The 15,201-nt window shown below is 44.9% G+C and overlaps 1 protein-coding gene across 6 annotated transcripts in view; it reads right to left on the reverse strand.

Annotated features, from left to right (window-relative positions):
• The window catches only part of LOC110283822 (ATP-binding cassette sub-family A member 17), a 94,970-nt gene that overhangs the window by 55,292 nt on the left and 24,477 nt on the right, over nt 1-15,201 (reverse strand). For 4 of the 6 annotated variants that reach the window (XM_021149349.1, XM_021149346.1, XM_021149347.1 and 1 more), the window contains 6 exons: nt 14,912-15,171; nt 14,023-14,139; nt 12,702-12,819; nt 7,450-7,623; nt 4,657-4,829; nt 3,667-3,792 (listed from right to left, as the gene is read on the reverse strand). In XM_021149349.1, coding sequence (XP_021005008.1) covers nt 3,667-3,792; nt 4,657-4,829; nt 7,450-7,623; nt 12,702-12,819; nt 14,023-14,139; nt 14,912-15,171 — 968 coding nt within the window. The remainder of the gene's footprint in view (nt 1-3,666; nt 3,793-4,656; nt 4,830-7,449; nt 7,624-12,701; nt 12,820-14,022; nt 14,140-14,911; nt 15,172-15,201) is intronic. The other 2 variants (XM_029471709.1, XM_021149351.1) reach the window with 2 other exon arrangements.

Consider the following 15,201-nt stretch of genomic DNA (forward strand, 5'->3'; position numbering starts at 1 on the left):
AAAAAAAAAAAAAAAAAAAAAGAAAATGCAGGTCATTAATGGGTATCCAAACTGCAACCCTTGCAGGGGAGACCTTCCTCTCATAACTCTACAGCCTTGAGCTCCTGGGGAGTCTGCCTGGGAACCCCTTCTGCAGTCTTGAAACAGTATTAGGAAACCTGAACCAAAGGCCTAGGAGCACAAGGTAGGAAGGCTTGTGGCAGGAATGGAGTTCTTCTCTCCACTCATAAGTGGACCTTCCCCGTTCACTCAGCTCAGCCTCTGAGAAAGGGCGCCCTGGTCCTTCAGTAGGGGGTGTGCAACCGAGGAGCACCAGAGTCTTCTGATTCCAGCTCAGAAAGCTCCAGAACTTTAAATGCCATTTACTGTTGAAGAAATTCATGCTTTAAGTGTAAGGAAAGAGGAGCTGAAGAGATAGCAAGTGTGGCCTTGATGGAGGAAGTATGTCACAGTCGGGGGCAGGCTTTGAGGTCTCACATATGTTCAAATCTGGCCAGTGTAACACAGTCTCCTTCTGCTGCCTGTGGACCAAGGTGCAGAACTCCTGCACCATGCCTGCCTGCATGCTGCCATGCTTCCTGCCATGATGATAATGGACTAAACCTCTGAGATTGTAAGCCAGTCCCAATTAAATGCTGTCCTTTATAAGAGTTGCCTTGGTCATGGTGTCTCCTCACAGCAATAAAACTAAGACAGTGGCTTACAACCATCTATGATGGGATCCAATACCCTCCTCTGGTCCTGCAGCAAGCCCTCATATACATAAAATACATAAGTAAATAAACTTTCAAAAGAAGAGTAAGGCCATACCAGAGATGGCATTGCACTTCAGTGTCTGATTCAGACTATATCTGTCCCATCTAATAGCATCTGGGCTGGGCGTTGTATATGGAATTCCGACACTGTTGGCCACTGGGATTGGGCTGGACTTGAGGTATGGAATTCACTGTGGGTCACTGGGACTTAGATGTCTGTTGTTACAGGCCATCTGATGATGCCCAGAACGAGGTATTACAGAAGGAGTTTGCTCACTCCTTATACCTATTTGGTCTCCACAGTCTTGTCCTCTGACTTCAGCCTCCTTTTCAGCAGGGGTGCTGTGTGGCCCAACTGTAAACAAGGACAGGCAGTCTGCTGCAAGCAAGTAGAGGGAAGAGGGCAAAGGGAAGGAAAGGCACACCAGAGGGAGCATTCAAACCCCGCCCGGCCTTCTGCCACCAATGAGTGGCCCCAGCCATTCTGCAGTCTTAAAAGCTCATGGTAGGGATGGTCCAGGGAGAAGCAATGATTACATCTGTCACAGTTAGAAAGAGCAGAGATCTGGCTCTGCTGATTGGCTGAAATCATGCAGACCCATCTGCCCCAAGACTGCATATTATGAAGAGAGAGCCAGAGCCAGTAGAAGAGAGTGAGAGAACAGGAGGGAACACACGGGAGAGCTAGGAGGCTCCTAAACACTAATTTTATAGAGGACCTGGACTCATTTCCTGGGTGTCCTGGGCTAGGACATGATCCATTTGTCCCCAGGTAGAAGGCAACACAAGGCTGAGTGGTTTGTTTATTTGCTTATTTATTTATATGTATAAAAATACATATTTCTAAAATTTTACTTATTTAAAGTATGAGTGCTCTACTGCATAAACATCCGCCATCTGAAGAGGGCATCAGATCCCCCTATAGATGGTTGTGAGCCACCATGTGGTTGCTGGGAATTGAACTCAGGACCTCTGAAAGACAGTCAGTGCTCTTAATGGCTGAGCCATCTCTCCAGTCCTGTTTTGTTGTTTTTGTTTGGTTTGCTTTTGTTTTTTTTTTGTTGTTGTTGTTGTTTTTTTTTTGAGACAGCTTTAACTACATATCCCTGACTGCCTTGAGTTCCCTATGTAGACCAGGCAGACCTCAAACTTACAGAGATCCATGTGCCTCTGCCTACCAAGTGCTGGGATTGAAGGCGTGTGCTACCATATCCAGCCAAGTTAGAGTTTTAAAGTCATAATACCAAAGGTCTGAGTTGTCCCTCTGCTTTCTTTTATAGTTGAAGAACAGAGATTTCAGACAGCCAAACTCTGTAGGCACAGTAAGCACCGAGACTATACCTGTTGCGGAAATCTCAGTAAACAGGGCTCTGTGTGAAGCAAGCCTCTGCAAGCACCTATGGAACGGTAGCTTCCTGCTCCTGGGTTTGGAGGCTAATAGGGAGATCTGGTTTACATTTTGATTTGGTGGATACAAGTGCTCCATCAAACAGCTGCACTCTGGCCTGTCTCCAGTGGAGGTGGAGAAGATGCTGTTTCTGAGAAACCCTCATCAACAGGCCTTCCTTCCACTTAACTTCATGACAGGAAACGGGGCATTTCAAGTTGTGTTTCTAAGTTTTGAGAATAGGGTCACATAAGGAGAGCCAGATGCAGATACTTACATCCAACCAGTGGACAGAAGCTGGGGACCCCTGTGGATGAATTAGGGAAAAGCTGGAAGAAGCTGAGGAGGAGCTCATAGGAAGACCAGAAATCTCAACTAATCTCTCAGACACTGAGCCACCAATCAGGCAGCATACACCAGCTGCTATGACGCCTCCCACACGTATACAGCTGAGGACTGACTGCCTGGTCTGGCCTCAGTGAGAGAAGAAGCACCTAACCCTGGAGAGACTTGAGGCCCGGGGGGGGGGGGGGAGGGGGACGGGTGGGAGGAGGAAACTCTGCATATGGAATGTGCCAGACAGCATGGAGGCCAAAGGAAGCAAGTTTCACTCAGCCAGTACACACGTGTGTGTGTGTGTGTGTGTGTGTGTGTGTGTGTGTGTGTGTGTTTGGGTGGGGGGGGGGGGGGGGGGGCGCGAGGGCAGGGGGGGGACGTCCTCTTGGAGAGGGTTGGGAGGGAAGAATGGGATGGACTGTCAGAGGGTGGACGGGGAGGAGAATCACAACTGGACTGTAAAAAAAAAAAAACTGAATGATGATGATACCAAACCAAACCAAACAAAAACTCTCTGAATTACACAGAGCAGCTTGTAAGTGAAGGAAAATGAGATTTTGTAACTTGTGATTCATGTAAAAAAAAGTTGTCTATGATCCCGTGGCCTGGGGCCGAGAACAAAGCAGAACAGGCCCAGGCATGCATGCCAGGGCAGGGCTGTTGTTAAGACATTCCTAAGAACAGCTTGACCATAAAGTTGAAAAGGAATGCAAGGACACAAGCAGGGCTATCTTGTCTGAGTCAACACCATCTGGCCAGAACCTTCCCTCTGTCTATTGACATACATCAACTGGTTGCTATGTGAACAAAGATAAGCCCCCAGCCCACAGGAACAAAGTCCTGATGCCCTTTTGCAGATATGTAATCTTTCTGTTAATGTTTGAAAGAGCCAGTCCCATACCTTTGTTGAAATTCCTCACACCCCTATCCCTTTTTTTCCCATAAAAACCCCTAGCTCTCGAGACTCGGGGTCGACTCCCCTGCCTCCTGTGTCGGCTCAGAGCTCTGCCAATAAAGCTTCGTGTGTATTGCATCAAGAAGGATTCTTGTGTGTTTGTGGGTGCACCCTGTCCCTGGACTAGAGTGGGGGTCCCCATATTGGGGGTCCTACATAAGCACGGTTTGAACAAAACACAAGCTTAGAGGGTTGTTTCTCAAGTCCCGTAGAGGAAGTTAGAAAGCCGATACCTTATACAGATGTTGTATTTCAATTGTGTTCATCTGATTCATTGGCTCATCCTGCATGAAATCCCCTTTTGACGGTTTCTCAGGATCCCCAATATTCAAAAGTGGCGGTATCGCTGGAACGGGCTTCTGCACGAGAAGTTAACTTACACACTAACTGTTCATGTGATCTTTCTCTTCCAGGAGATACATTTTGGTGAATTAGACCCCTGCCCCATAGGCAGTTTATTTGCTGAACCAATTATTTCATGGCACCTGGAAAAATTTACCAGCACGCTGATGGATTCACTCCAGATCGTCTATAATCCCTGGCAGGCCCTCAGAGAGGAGCTAAGGAAACAGCTGTATTTCCAGCCTCTTGACTCCACTTGGAAAGCCACCTTACCAGTAGTCCTGGGGGAGCGACCTGGATGGGGATGCTGGTGTAGTATTTACCTGTTTTTCCATACTCTCAGAAAGAAGGCAGAGCAGATGCTGCAGAGGGTCCTCACTAGGCCCATAGGCAAACATCCCCAGGCCACCGGGCGAGGCGAAGCTGAGCACAAGGAGCTCATATTTGTAAGAAAAAGTAGTCTGTGGATTTCTGGGGTTGTCTAGAAAAGCTGTTGGCACTGCTATTGGCACACTGGCGTGATCTCAGTGGAGAAACGGGGTGTGAGAACTCTAGGAGATTGGGTTCTGATGTTAGCAAGGGGGTGAGTTCTGTGGGATGACGCAGGACCTGGGATTCAACAGGCATACACTGGACGAGATGATCCTCCCTGTTTCATCTTCGAGTCCAGTGTGTCAGATGTGGGGTAGGTTCAGAGAAACCGAGACTCACTGGTAATTATGCTCCGCTGCCAACCACAGGGTGATAGGTGAATCGAGGGTAGAGACTTACTGGTGCCCGAGATCTTAATTAGCACATTATTGGGAGACAGAGGAACGCAGATGACAGATATATAAAAAAAAAGTAACATATGTCTCTAAAATAGCAGAATCAGAACTTACCTTGGCAAAGATGTACCAAGACTTAGGTATTCCAAACTTTCTTGGGAAGAGAGACTCCACCAAGAAGGCTATCAGACAGTATAAAAAGGAGTCCAGCAAGAGCATCCCCAGCACCTGAGCAAAGCTGAAGTCTCCCCAGACACTGCCTATGTTCCTCCATTGGATGCCTGTGCCTGTTCCAAAGAAGGTAGACAGTGGCTGTCTGCTCAGTCTACAAGATTCAGCAGTTCTAATCTAGAGATAGGGGTTAGGGGAGTTCTGGAGAGCTGAAGTCTTCACTCCACACTGGAAAGCTAACAGAGTTGGGTTCTGATGTTAGCAAAGAATGGTAGCAGCAGCAGCAACAACAACAACGCACTTGCCAACAGGGTGAGAGGGTGAGGGGACAAGGCACCTCCATTTTCCTCAACTGTCATTGAACTGAGGCCACTGCTAGAGTGTGCTCCCCACTCAGGGGGTAGAGGTGCTTCCTTCTGCAACTAATCCTCCCCCAAACCATGTTTCTTAGTTGATGCTAGCGCCAACAAAGTTTATAAGCAATACTAACCACTACAGAGGTTCTTAAAATATCTATTGTAGTAGTACCAGGGATTGGACTAATGAACTCACACACAATAGGCAAGCACTTTACCAATGAACTATATTCCCAGTCCTTCCCTCTTTTTGTTTAATAGACAAGGTCTCTCTAAGTTTCTGAGGCTGCCCATGAACTCTCATTCCTCCTGCCTCAGCCTCCCTAGTAGCTGGGATTGCTGGCATATGCCACCATGCCCATTTAATGGAGAATTTTTAAATTTCCATTTTCATTCTTTTGCTCATTTGCACGGATGTGGTGTGAGTGTGTGCGTGTGTGCATGTGTACCATGGCATCTGTATGCAGGTCAGAAGACAGCAGGAAGGAGGTCAGATCTCTCCTTCCTTCTACCGTACACACTCTGGGCATCAGACATGAAGGCAAGCAGCTTTAACCACTAAGCCATCTCAGGGCCCTTTCAAGGTTTCATTCTATCACCACTATTGACATATTAGGCTTTTCTTTGTTTTTGTTTTTTTAGTGTTGAATAGAGTTTATTCAGGGCACAGGGAGGGGAGTCAAGAGGGTAGTAGAGGCAGAGAAAGGAAGAGAGAGAGAGAGAGAAGAGAAGTAGAGGCCAGCCATGAGCATGTGGAAAGAGAGGGGGGAGGGGAATGGGGAGAGAGCGGGAACAGGAAGGCAAGAGCAAGAGCGAGCAAGAGAGCATATTAGTATCTTTTATAAAGAAATGTAGTGGGGCTGGAGAGATGGACCAGCAGCTAAGAGCACTGGCTGCTTTTCCAGAGGTCCGAGGTTTGATTCCTGCCATCTATGTGTGTATTAGCCTTCTGCATATTCTTTTTCCCCTGAAGTGACAGGTGTTTTTGCCTCGCTATTCTAAATTACAGGAGCAAGTTTCTAGTGATGTGAGTGAGTTCCTTAAACATTCTGAACGTAAGCGGCTTGCCGGCTCAATGTGATATATGTGTCTTCTCTCACTCTAACCTGACTTTCCCTTCTTCTTACACATCTTAATTTCAATGTTGATATTTTGTTATTTATGGGGCTAACAAAGAATAAACAAAGAATAAAAACTTCTAGGACAATCAGAGCTGTGTGCTTTCAAGGCTGATCTTCTCAGGTATCTGCTACAGTGATGGTAAGCAAACTGTGTTAAAGGTTTGGTTCCCATGGAGATGCTATTGGGAGTTGGCAGAAACTTTAGCAGGTGGAGCTTAGCAGGAGGTGGGGCTTAGCAGGAGGTGGGGCTTAGCAGGAGGTGGAGCTTAGCTGTAGATGGAGCTTAGCAGGAGGTGGAGCTTAGCAGTAGGTGGAGCTTAGCAGGAGGTCTTTAGGTGATGGGAGGGTTGTTCTAACAGGATATAAGACTTGGATAATTTTGGTTTTTGGTTCGCTTCCTGGTAGCTTGCTTTGCTGTGTACTTCTCTCATGAAGTGCTGGATACCCAGAGTTCCAACATGAGGAGGCCACCTAATCTTTGACTGGAATCTACAGATTCGTAAATCAAAACAAGCCTTTCTCATTACAAGTTAATTATTTCAGTTATTTCATCATAATAACATAAGGCTGATTAATACCATTCCCTAGAGAAACCTGTAAAAGAGGAGACATCACAAGCAATAAGACTAATACATATGAAAACTACATTATCAGTACAGTTTACAATATTTTCTGAGTTTCTAATCATAACGTTATATATTTTATATCTATAGACTTGTACAAGTATATAATTTCTTAGTCATTTTTCCAAACAAAGCTACTCTGTTGCCCAAGCTAGCCTGGATGGAATTCCTGGGCTCCAGTAAACTTCCTGTGTTAGCCTTCCAGACAGCTGGGGCTACAGGCCCAGGCCAACATGTTTGGGTCCAATTTCCTTCCTTTAATATGTTTTAGTTTCCCTCCCCATATGTATGTCTATCCTGTAAAGTTTTGTTTGTTTGCTTGCTTTTGTTTTAGCTTTTTCTATGTAACCCTGGCTGTCCTAGAACTCACTGGACCAGACTGGCCTCAAACCCAGAGATCAGCCTCCCAAGTGCTGGGATTAAAGACATGTGACACCACTTGCCCGGCTTATGCTGTCAGGTTTGTGAAGCACACCCTATATCTCTTTAGCATCCCACATTATAACGTAATGTAAATGCTCGGAACATGAAATGAAATAATCATGGCAATTCTGTGTATTTGGAAATGGAGGGCAGCCTTGTCCATCGCAAAGCATGTAGGCAGCCTAAATAGAGTTTGAGAAAGATGAATCTTACCTTCTGCTTCAAACAGAGATATGAACCGGACTCCCGTTGCCATGGCAACATTGGAGAAGAGGCAAGAGAGTATCTTCTGGGTGTAAGTCCTCTGGTGGTAGCTGAAAGTGATGTACATGTAGGGAAGATAAGTGAAGAAGAAGACAGTGCCACCTATCACAGTTCCTACGTGGGCTGCAGAGTCAGAGGGGAGAGGAAGGCTCATCAGTAACTTACTGTCACAGAAACCTTGTTTCCTGCCAAGAGAAAAATACTATCTCTGTGATAGGTTCAGCGTTTCAGAAATGAAGCCATCTCTTTTTATACTTGCACTCTTACTAGTGAAGGATGGAAAGAAACACTTACAGCATTTTTAAACGTGAAAGTTGCTGCTTGGTGTGGTGGCGCACGCTTTTTAATCCCAGCACTTGGGAGGCAGAGACAGGCCGATTTCTGAGTTTGAGGTTAGCCTGATCTACAAAGTGAGTTCCAGGACAGCCAGGGCTATACAGAGAAACCCTGTCTCGAAAACCAAAAGAAAAAAAAAAAGATTTGCCTTGGTCATGGTATCTGTTCACAGCAGTAAAACCCTAACTAAGACAGTATACTTAGATTTCCTTCGTTGTAAGTGGTGGATATGCTGGCTGCTTTCCTTATGTTGAACCATTCTTGTTCTTCATTCCCGCTCCTTCCCTCCCTTTTTTCTCCCTCCCTCCTTTCCTTTTTCTCTCCTTTTCTACTCAGAAGTTTATGCTATGTGGTTCAAGTATAGACCAAGCTGACCGTGAACCTACAATTCTGCCTTAGCCTTATCAGCTTGTGGTTACTGGGACCAAGGCCAGCAGACATCTTTTTAGTCATGTTGCAGTTTTGTTGAGATTCTCATTTTGACACAGAGTCTCACTGTAGCCCAAATTGGCTGATAATTCCACTGCCTTGGTGTCCAAAGTGCTGGGATTATAAATAAATTTTACATTTCTGGGATAAATCCTTTTTGGCATGGTGTTTAATTCCTTTAACATGCTTGATTTGATTCCCCAGTGTCTTGTTGAGAACTTCCCATAAATTTATATGTCAGATAAATCTATAATCTCTGTAAAAATATTTGAAAAATTTTATGTTCATTTATGCATGTGAGTATTTTGCCTCTATGTGCATGTGTGCATATGAGTGTGTATTGAATCTATGCTTGGTACCCACAGAGACAAGAAGAGGGCATTGGAATCCCTGGAGCTGGAGTTACAGATGGCTGTGAGCCACTATGTGGGAACCGGGAACCAGACCCGTCCTCTGCAAGAAGAGCCGGTGCCACACAGAAGGAGAGAGAGTCCTCGCCAACTACAAAACCTGACAGACCACTAATATCCAGAACATGTAAATATATCAAAAACAGGAAAAAACAAACAAACAAACAAACAAACAAAACCCAAGTGACCCACTCAAATAAGAGGCTTAAGATCTGAACAGAGAGTTCTCAAAGGAGGAAAAAAAATACTAAACAATATCCTAAAGAGAATGCTCATTGTTTCCAGAAATTAGAGAAATAAAAATCAAAACAACATTGAGATTTCATCTCACCCCAGCCAGAAGAGCAGAGATCAACAACTACAACAAACTGGTACCAAGGATGTGGGGCAAAGGGAACCTCGTTCATCATGTATTCAACTGCAAACGTATCTAGCTGTTCTAAAATCTGTGCGGAGAACTATCAAAAAGCTACAGATAAATCCCCAAGCAGGCCCAGCTAACCCGCTCCTCCACATATGCCCAGAAGACATGTTCCACAGCTTCCTGCTCGGCCATGTCCACTGCCATCCATTCACCATAGCTGGGAAATGGGAACAACCTGCAGATCCTTCAACTAAAGAGTGATAACGACAGTGTGTTACCCATGCACTGTGGAATACGATTCAACTATAAAGGAGATGAAGTCATGGAATTGTCTTTTTAAAAATAATTTGCTTATTTGTATTTTTATGTACATTGGTGTTTTTTTTTTTTTTTTTTTTTTTACTTCATGTGTGTCTGTGTGAGGGTTGTTGGGTCCCGTGGAACAGGAGTTACAGTCGGTTGTGAGCTGCCATGTGGGTGCTAGGATTTGAACTCAGGGCTTCAGGAAGAGCAGGCGGTGCACTTAACCACGGAGTCATCTCTCCAGCCCAGAAGCCATAGAATATCGAAGTCTTGAACTAGAAAAGATCATACTGAATGAGGTAAACCCAGACCCAGAGAGGCAAATGTCGTGTGTTCTCTCTCATCTGTGGCTCCCAGCTCAAGTCTTCAGATGCAAGCAAACAACCTGGAGTAACTGCAGGAAACAGGAAAGTCAAAGTTCTTCATGGTGAAGACGGCATGGAGAGGGGAGGAGCAGGGTGCAAGTGATTTGAAGAGGGAAACAGGAAAATGGAGGTGGGGGGTAGTCAAGGAGAAGAGAGAAATAACAATAGAAGTAGAACAAAGGAGAATAAAATCACAGTAAGGGTTCCTAAAAGGGTCACAAAGCATCACGTTATTATCCATTTACCTAATGTTGCAAATAATATAAGTTTGCAATGTGCATATGTAGCTTAAATGAAAATTTCCCATCTGGGCTGACAAGGTTCCTCCCAAGAGCTATAGACTGACTAACAGAAGCACACCAGGCATGAGTAGTCCCTTCAGCATTGTTGGTCAGGATGGTCCAGGAGACTCCCAAAACACTGTAGGTCATGGATGCTGCCCTGGGTTGCCTCCCTGAGACTGAAAGCAAGATCCTATTCCCGAAGACATCATGCATTTGGACATGGCCTCAGAGGAGCCAGGCTGGGCCTGACCTGAGGACCGACTCGCTTTCATGATAACAGAAGGTGCTATGAAATTTTCCAAAGGAAGAAAGAAACCAATATTCCTACACAGCAATGCTGCCTATGGGCTGCAACAACAGCCAGCGTGACACACTAGCGCTGAGGGGACAGCGGAGGCACACATACCTTGGCAGGAACCTCAGCTCTCTAACTGGGTTAGAGGCCCACTCAACAAGAGGAAAACTATGCCTGTTACCAGGAACCTAGCCACCTACCCGGGGCTGGTGAAGTCACGGATCACAGGGGAGAACTTAGAACTGCCTGCCACTCTGCTAAGCTAGCATAACTCCTAACTTCATTCTAAATATTTATTCACACACATGGGGGGTGGTAATGTGTATATACGGATTTTCTACATACACAGGTAAGTCTCACCCTTCATCTAAGGAAACATCAAAATGGAGACCATTACAGAAACCCACAACCAATCAAAGTAAAGAGAACAATAGATGATGTGATGCCAGGCACAACTGGCACATCTACAACCCAGCTCCTGCACCTGAGGCTCAAGAGTCACAGTGGGAGAGGGGGGCAGAAAAATTATTAAAGCCAGAGGGACAGGAAGTCTTCTGTGGGAGTGCATCTTCTAGAAATATCAGAAAGGCTATACCCGTGAAGTCTCATCAACAGCACTGCCTAACCCTAAACAAATATGATCCGATAGCCATGCTAGCACAGAAGGGGAATCCAGCAGACCTGCTAGCACGGGGGGGCGGGGGGGGGATCCTTGTTTGTTGTTTGTTTGGCTTGGTTTTTTTCAAGACAGGGTTTCTCTGTATAGCCCTGGCTGTTCTGGAATTCGCTTTGTACATCAGGCTGACCTTGAACTCAGAGATCCGTCTGACTCTGCCTCACAAGTGCTGGAATTAAAGGTGAACCACCACCCCCTGGCACCAGCACTTTTTTCACGGTAACATTGATGGTTCAAAAGTTTTAAATTTTTCTGAAATTCAGCTACCAGTTGTATCTTTCATTGGCTGCATTTCTGGAGTCTTCAGACGTCATTTGCATAATGCAAAATCATGAAGGTTTTCTCTTAGTGTTTAAGAATATTTCTGCTTATTCTTTGAAATTTCCATTTGTGTATTTAGCATATTTTGATTATACCTACGCTCCCCCACTCCATCCCCTCGGCTCCCACAAGGACACACTCAGCCCACGCCCCTCCTGACTTCATGTTGTCTTTATCTAGTATATGTTCTTATGCATATACGTGTGTGTGTGTTCATGTCGATTTACATGGGTATGCATGTGGAGGCCAGAGGCTGACACTGGGTCTCTTAACTAAGGGTCTCTCACTCATCCAACACCGAGCAAGCCTCAGGGTTGCTTTTGTTTGCTTCCTCCCAGCGTGCATTAGGAATGTACGGTACCGAGGTTTTTTCATGGAGGCTGAGGGATTGAATGGGGGTCGTGATGCTCACACGGCAAACATTTCCCCCACTGAGCCAGCCTCCCTGTATCTTCTTTTAATATGACTTATCAGTTACATTCAGATTTACAATCAGTATGGTCAATTTGTGTGTGTGATGTGTGTAGCTCTCGAGGTCAATTCTTTTGAAGATTGACTTCCGGTTATTCCAGCATCCTTTGCTGAGAAGACCCCATTGTCAAAAGCCAGTCAATTACCAGTGCTAGGCTGGATGATCTACCGGTGTTAAGTTACATGATCTACTTTTGCTTTCATTTGTCCCTTGCCCCCCATTTTGCCTCCTTCTGACTATGGTTTGTGTTTCCGACATCATTGGTCACCTTTGATTTCTAAATGTCTGCTTATTTACTGTGCTTGACCTCGTGTTTAAGGTTTCAACCTTGAGAACCCTCCAGTCCCAGTTGCAGGCATCCTTCCACGAGTATCTTCTAAGTTCCCTGACTTGACTAGTACCCTCCTGTGCTTGCTATAAAGCCATGGAGGGATGGCTGGAACCAGGAGGTAACGTTTAGATCCACATAACTTCTCCATCTTGGCAGGGCCAGTATTTTCTGGGAGTCACATATTGGAGCGAGTTATTTGATATATAAACGTGCAAATATAAATGATAAGCTTCCGGCCCCATTTGTATCACATTTCTTCCTGGTTCTTATAAACAGTCCCTTTTGGGGGGCTGCTGAGCTCATTTTCTGTTCCTTTTACCTTTTTTGTTAAAACACACATTCCTTATGTAATATATGCGTGCGTGTGTGTGTGTGTGTGTGTGTGTGTGTGTGTTATACATATATATCATCATGTGTTCTAACAAGGCTTTAATAGGGAATAGAATTCTCCCACTGCTGAGATAACTATATAAGAGAAAACTTGGCAATGGAGGAGTAATAAATACCTTTGCTGTCAGTCATGGAAATGGCAGACAGAGCATTCAGAGAAAAGTCACTAACATCCATCCACAGAAAATGACGTCAGTACTTAGAGAAAATGACGTCAGTACTCACCTCTTTGGAAGAATGTGCTCATCATGAATGCAAAGAAAATTGTGGCGATGGCAAAACACATTAGAAAAATAAATATCAGGATAGGGTTACTGTTCCTGAACACAGCCACGCTGTTTATCTACAAAACAACCACACAAGTGAAGAAAACATGAGATATCCATAAAACACTGTAGAAAAGATTGTTTTTAATTTAGAATTATAGTTTTTTCAAGGCAGACATCTGATCTACCATCTGTTATCATTTATAAATTATGTTCTGAATATTTTTCAGGGAAAAATAAGTTTGGATTTAGTTTTTGATCTAATGCGAATATTTTTTTCTCTTGGGGGTGTGTGTCTTGGGCATTGCACTAAAGGCCTTCTATACCCATGTCATGTGTTCTACCACTGAGCTACACTGCCAGCATACGTTTATTTCATTTGTGACACTTTCACTAGGACAGATAACTTCAGTGTTCCTGTTGTTACTTTGTGTCTTCTGTTTTAATGTCCTCTGGTTATTTCTTCTGTCTGAAATATTTTCCTGTTTAGTCTGGGTTTTCTTGCCTTCCTTTCATCACACTGATAAAACATTCACAGTTTAGGAGGTAAGTTTTTATACATCCAAGTAGTGGGTTGGTAAATGTCCCCAGGCAAATGTTAGTATCAAACTCTATTGACACCATAAAAAAAACAAAACAAAACAAAACAAACAAAAAAAAAAACATGGTGTCCAGGCGGTGGTGGCACATGCCTTTAATCCCAGCACTTGGGAGGCAGAGACAGGCAGATTTCTGAGTTCGAGGCCAGTCTGGTCTACAAAGTGAGTTCCAGGACAGCCAGGGCTACACAGAGAAACCCTGTCTCTAAAAACAAACAAACAACAACAAAAAACAAAAACAAAAACAAAACCATGGTGACACTGAAGTAAAATAATGTTAGCAAGTATTTTCAACTATTGTACAGTGTGAAATTTATATTTTCAAGCCTGCGGAGAGTAATTTGTGAGCCTCAAGTCCCTAAATACTAGATTAGGTTTGGCAGTACAAGGCGTAACCCCAGCATTTTGGAGATAAAGTTGAGGGTTAACATAAATTCAAGATCAGTCTGGTCTGTAGAGTGAATTCCATGACAGCCAGGGCTCCATAGTGAGCCTCTGTCTCAAAAGAAAAAAGAAAAAAGGGGGCAGGAGAGGAGAAGATGGAAGAGGGTGAGGAATGCTTAATTCCCCATAGTTTCAGCAAAAACCTCTACACATTCATCAATAACTGCGTCACCCACCCCACACCCTATTCTTTCCTACCCATTCATGGCTCACCATATTCTAAAGAACAAAGCATACCTTTGTGCAAAAAAGAACGGTCATAACAGAAACAGTAATTAAGACAGAAATGAAAAACGTGATGAACCAAGCAACCCAGTGCAGCCAGCTCTCCACTCCCATCATACACATATATTCCTAGAAAAGCAAGAGAGCCTGGGGTTAGACTCAGGAGACTAGTTACCAGTGCCGTTGCATGTCTTAGGGTCTCTAGTCTGAGAGTCTGTCACTGCAATCCAGCAGATTCGGGTGACAGGCTGTGTGTGCCTGGACTCTATCAGCCACTAAGGCTGACGGAGACTGATCTAGCTAAATGGTGAAGGAATAGAACAGGGACTGACACTTGGCCAGGTGTACTTCTAGAACCTGGGAGGCAGAAGCAAAAGGACTGTGAGTCCACAGTCAGCTGGAAACACAGTGTGGGCTCAGGACATTCACTGCTGGCCACAGAAGGACACCACGTCTAAGAAATGAAAACCTAAGCAGGAAAAAGAAGTAATGGAGGTCGTGTGACCAGAAAAGCACAGAACGTGAGCAGTGCCAACAGCCTCGGGACCAACTCAGAGGTCACAAAAGCCTCTTAGGTTGTGTTTTCCCAGAAGATGCTTCCAGACAGCCTTCCCACAGATGGGGGTGAGTTAATTGTGGATACAAGTTCCCTGTATGTGAACATCTTCACACCTGCCCTGTTAGCAGCGGTGTGCTGACCTACTAGGACTTATTAGGCTGGGCAATCTAAAAGCAAGCATATGGGCAATATCAAGAGACGGTACTCCCTCCTACAGATAAGAAAGTGTTCTCCATTTGTACCTGAGAGGTAGAGGCTCCTCCCACCTGCCCAGGTCTTGGTCCTATTCGGGACATTTCAACAGCGGCCTCCCCAGAGCCCTGCACTTGAGGACAGAGTTACCTTCTGTTTCCTCTCCTTCTCCAACAAAACAGAATTGGTGATTACGAGCTCAACACAGATGAAGCTGAGCATGAGGAGCAGGGGGAACTCATTCTGAAGGATCACTAAGAATGGGTCCTGGATATGGGGCCCAAACGGGAATCTCTGCACCAAGACGTGGAGATCCTTGAACATGTTGAGTGCTGCTTTGGGGGCATGGTGCCGCATAATCGCTTTGTCTACGGCATGCTGTATGGCCAGGAAGCCTTCTTTGTTGTAGCCTACAAGAAAACAGAGTATCGAGTGTAAGA

Source organism: Mus caroli, chromosome 17 (assembly GCF_900094665.2).
Source record: "Mus caroli chromosome 17, CAROLI_EIJ_v1.1, whole genome shotgun sequence".
Taxonomy (NCBI): domain Eukaryota; kingdom Metazoa; phylum Chordata; class Mammalia; order Rodentia; family Muridae; genus Mus; species Mus caroli.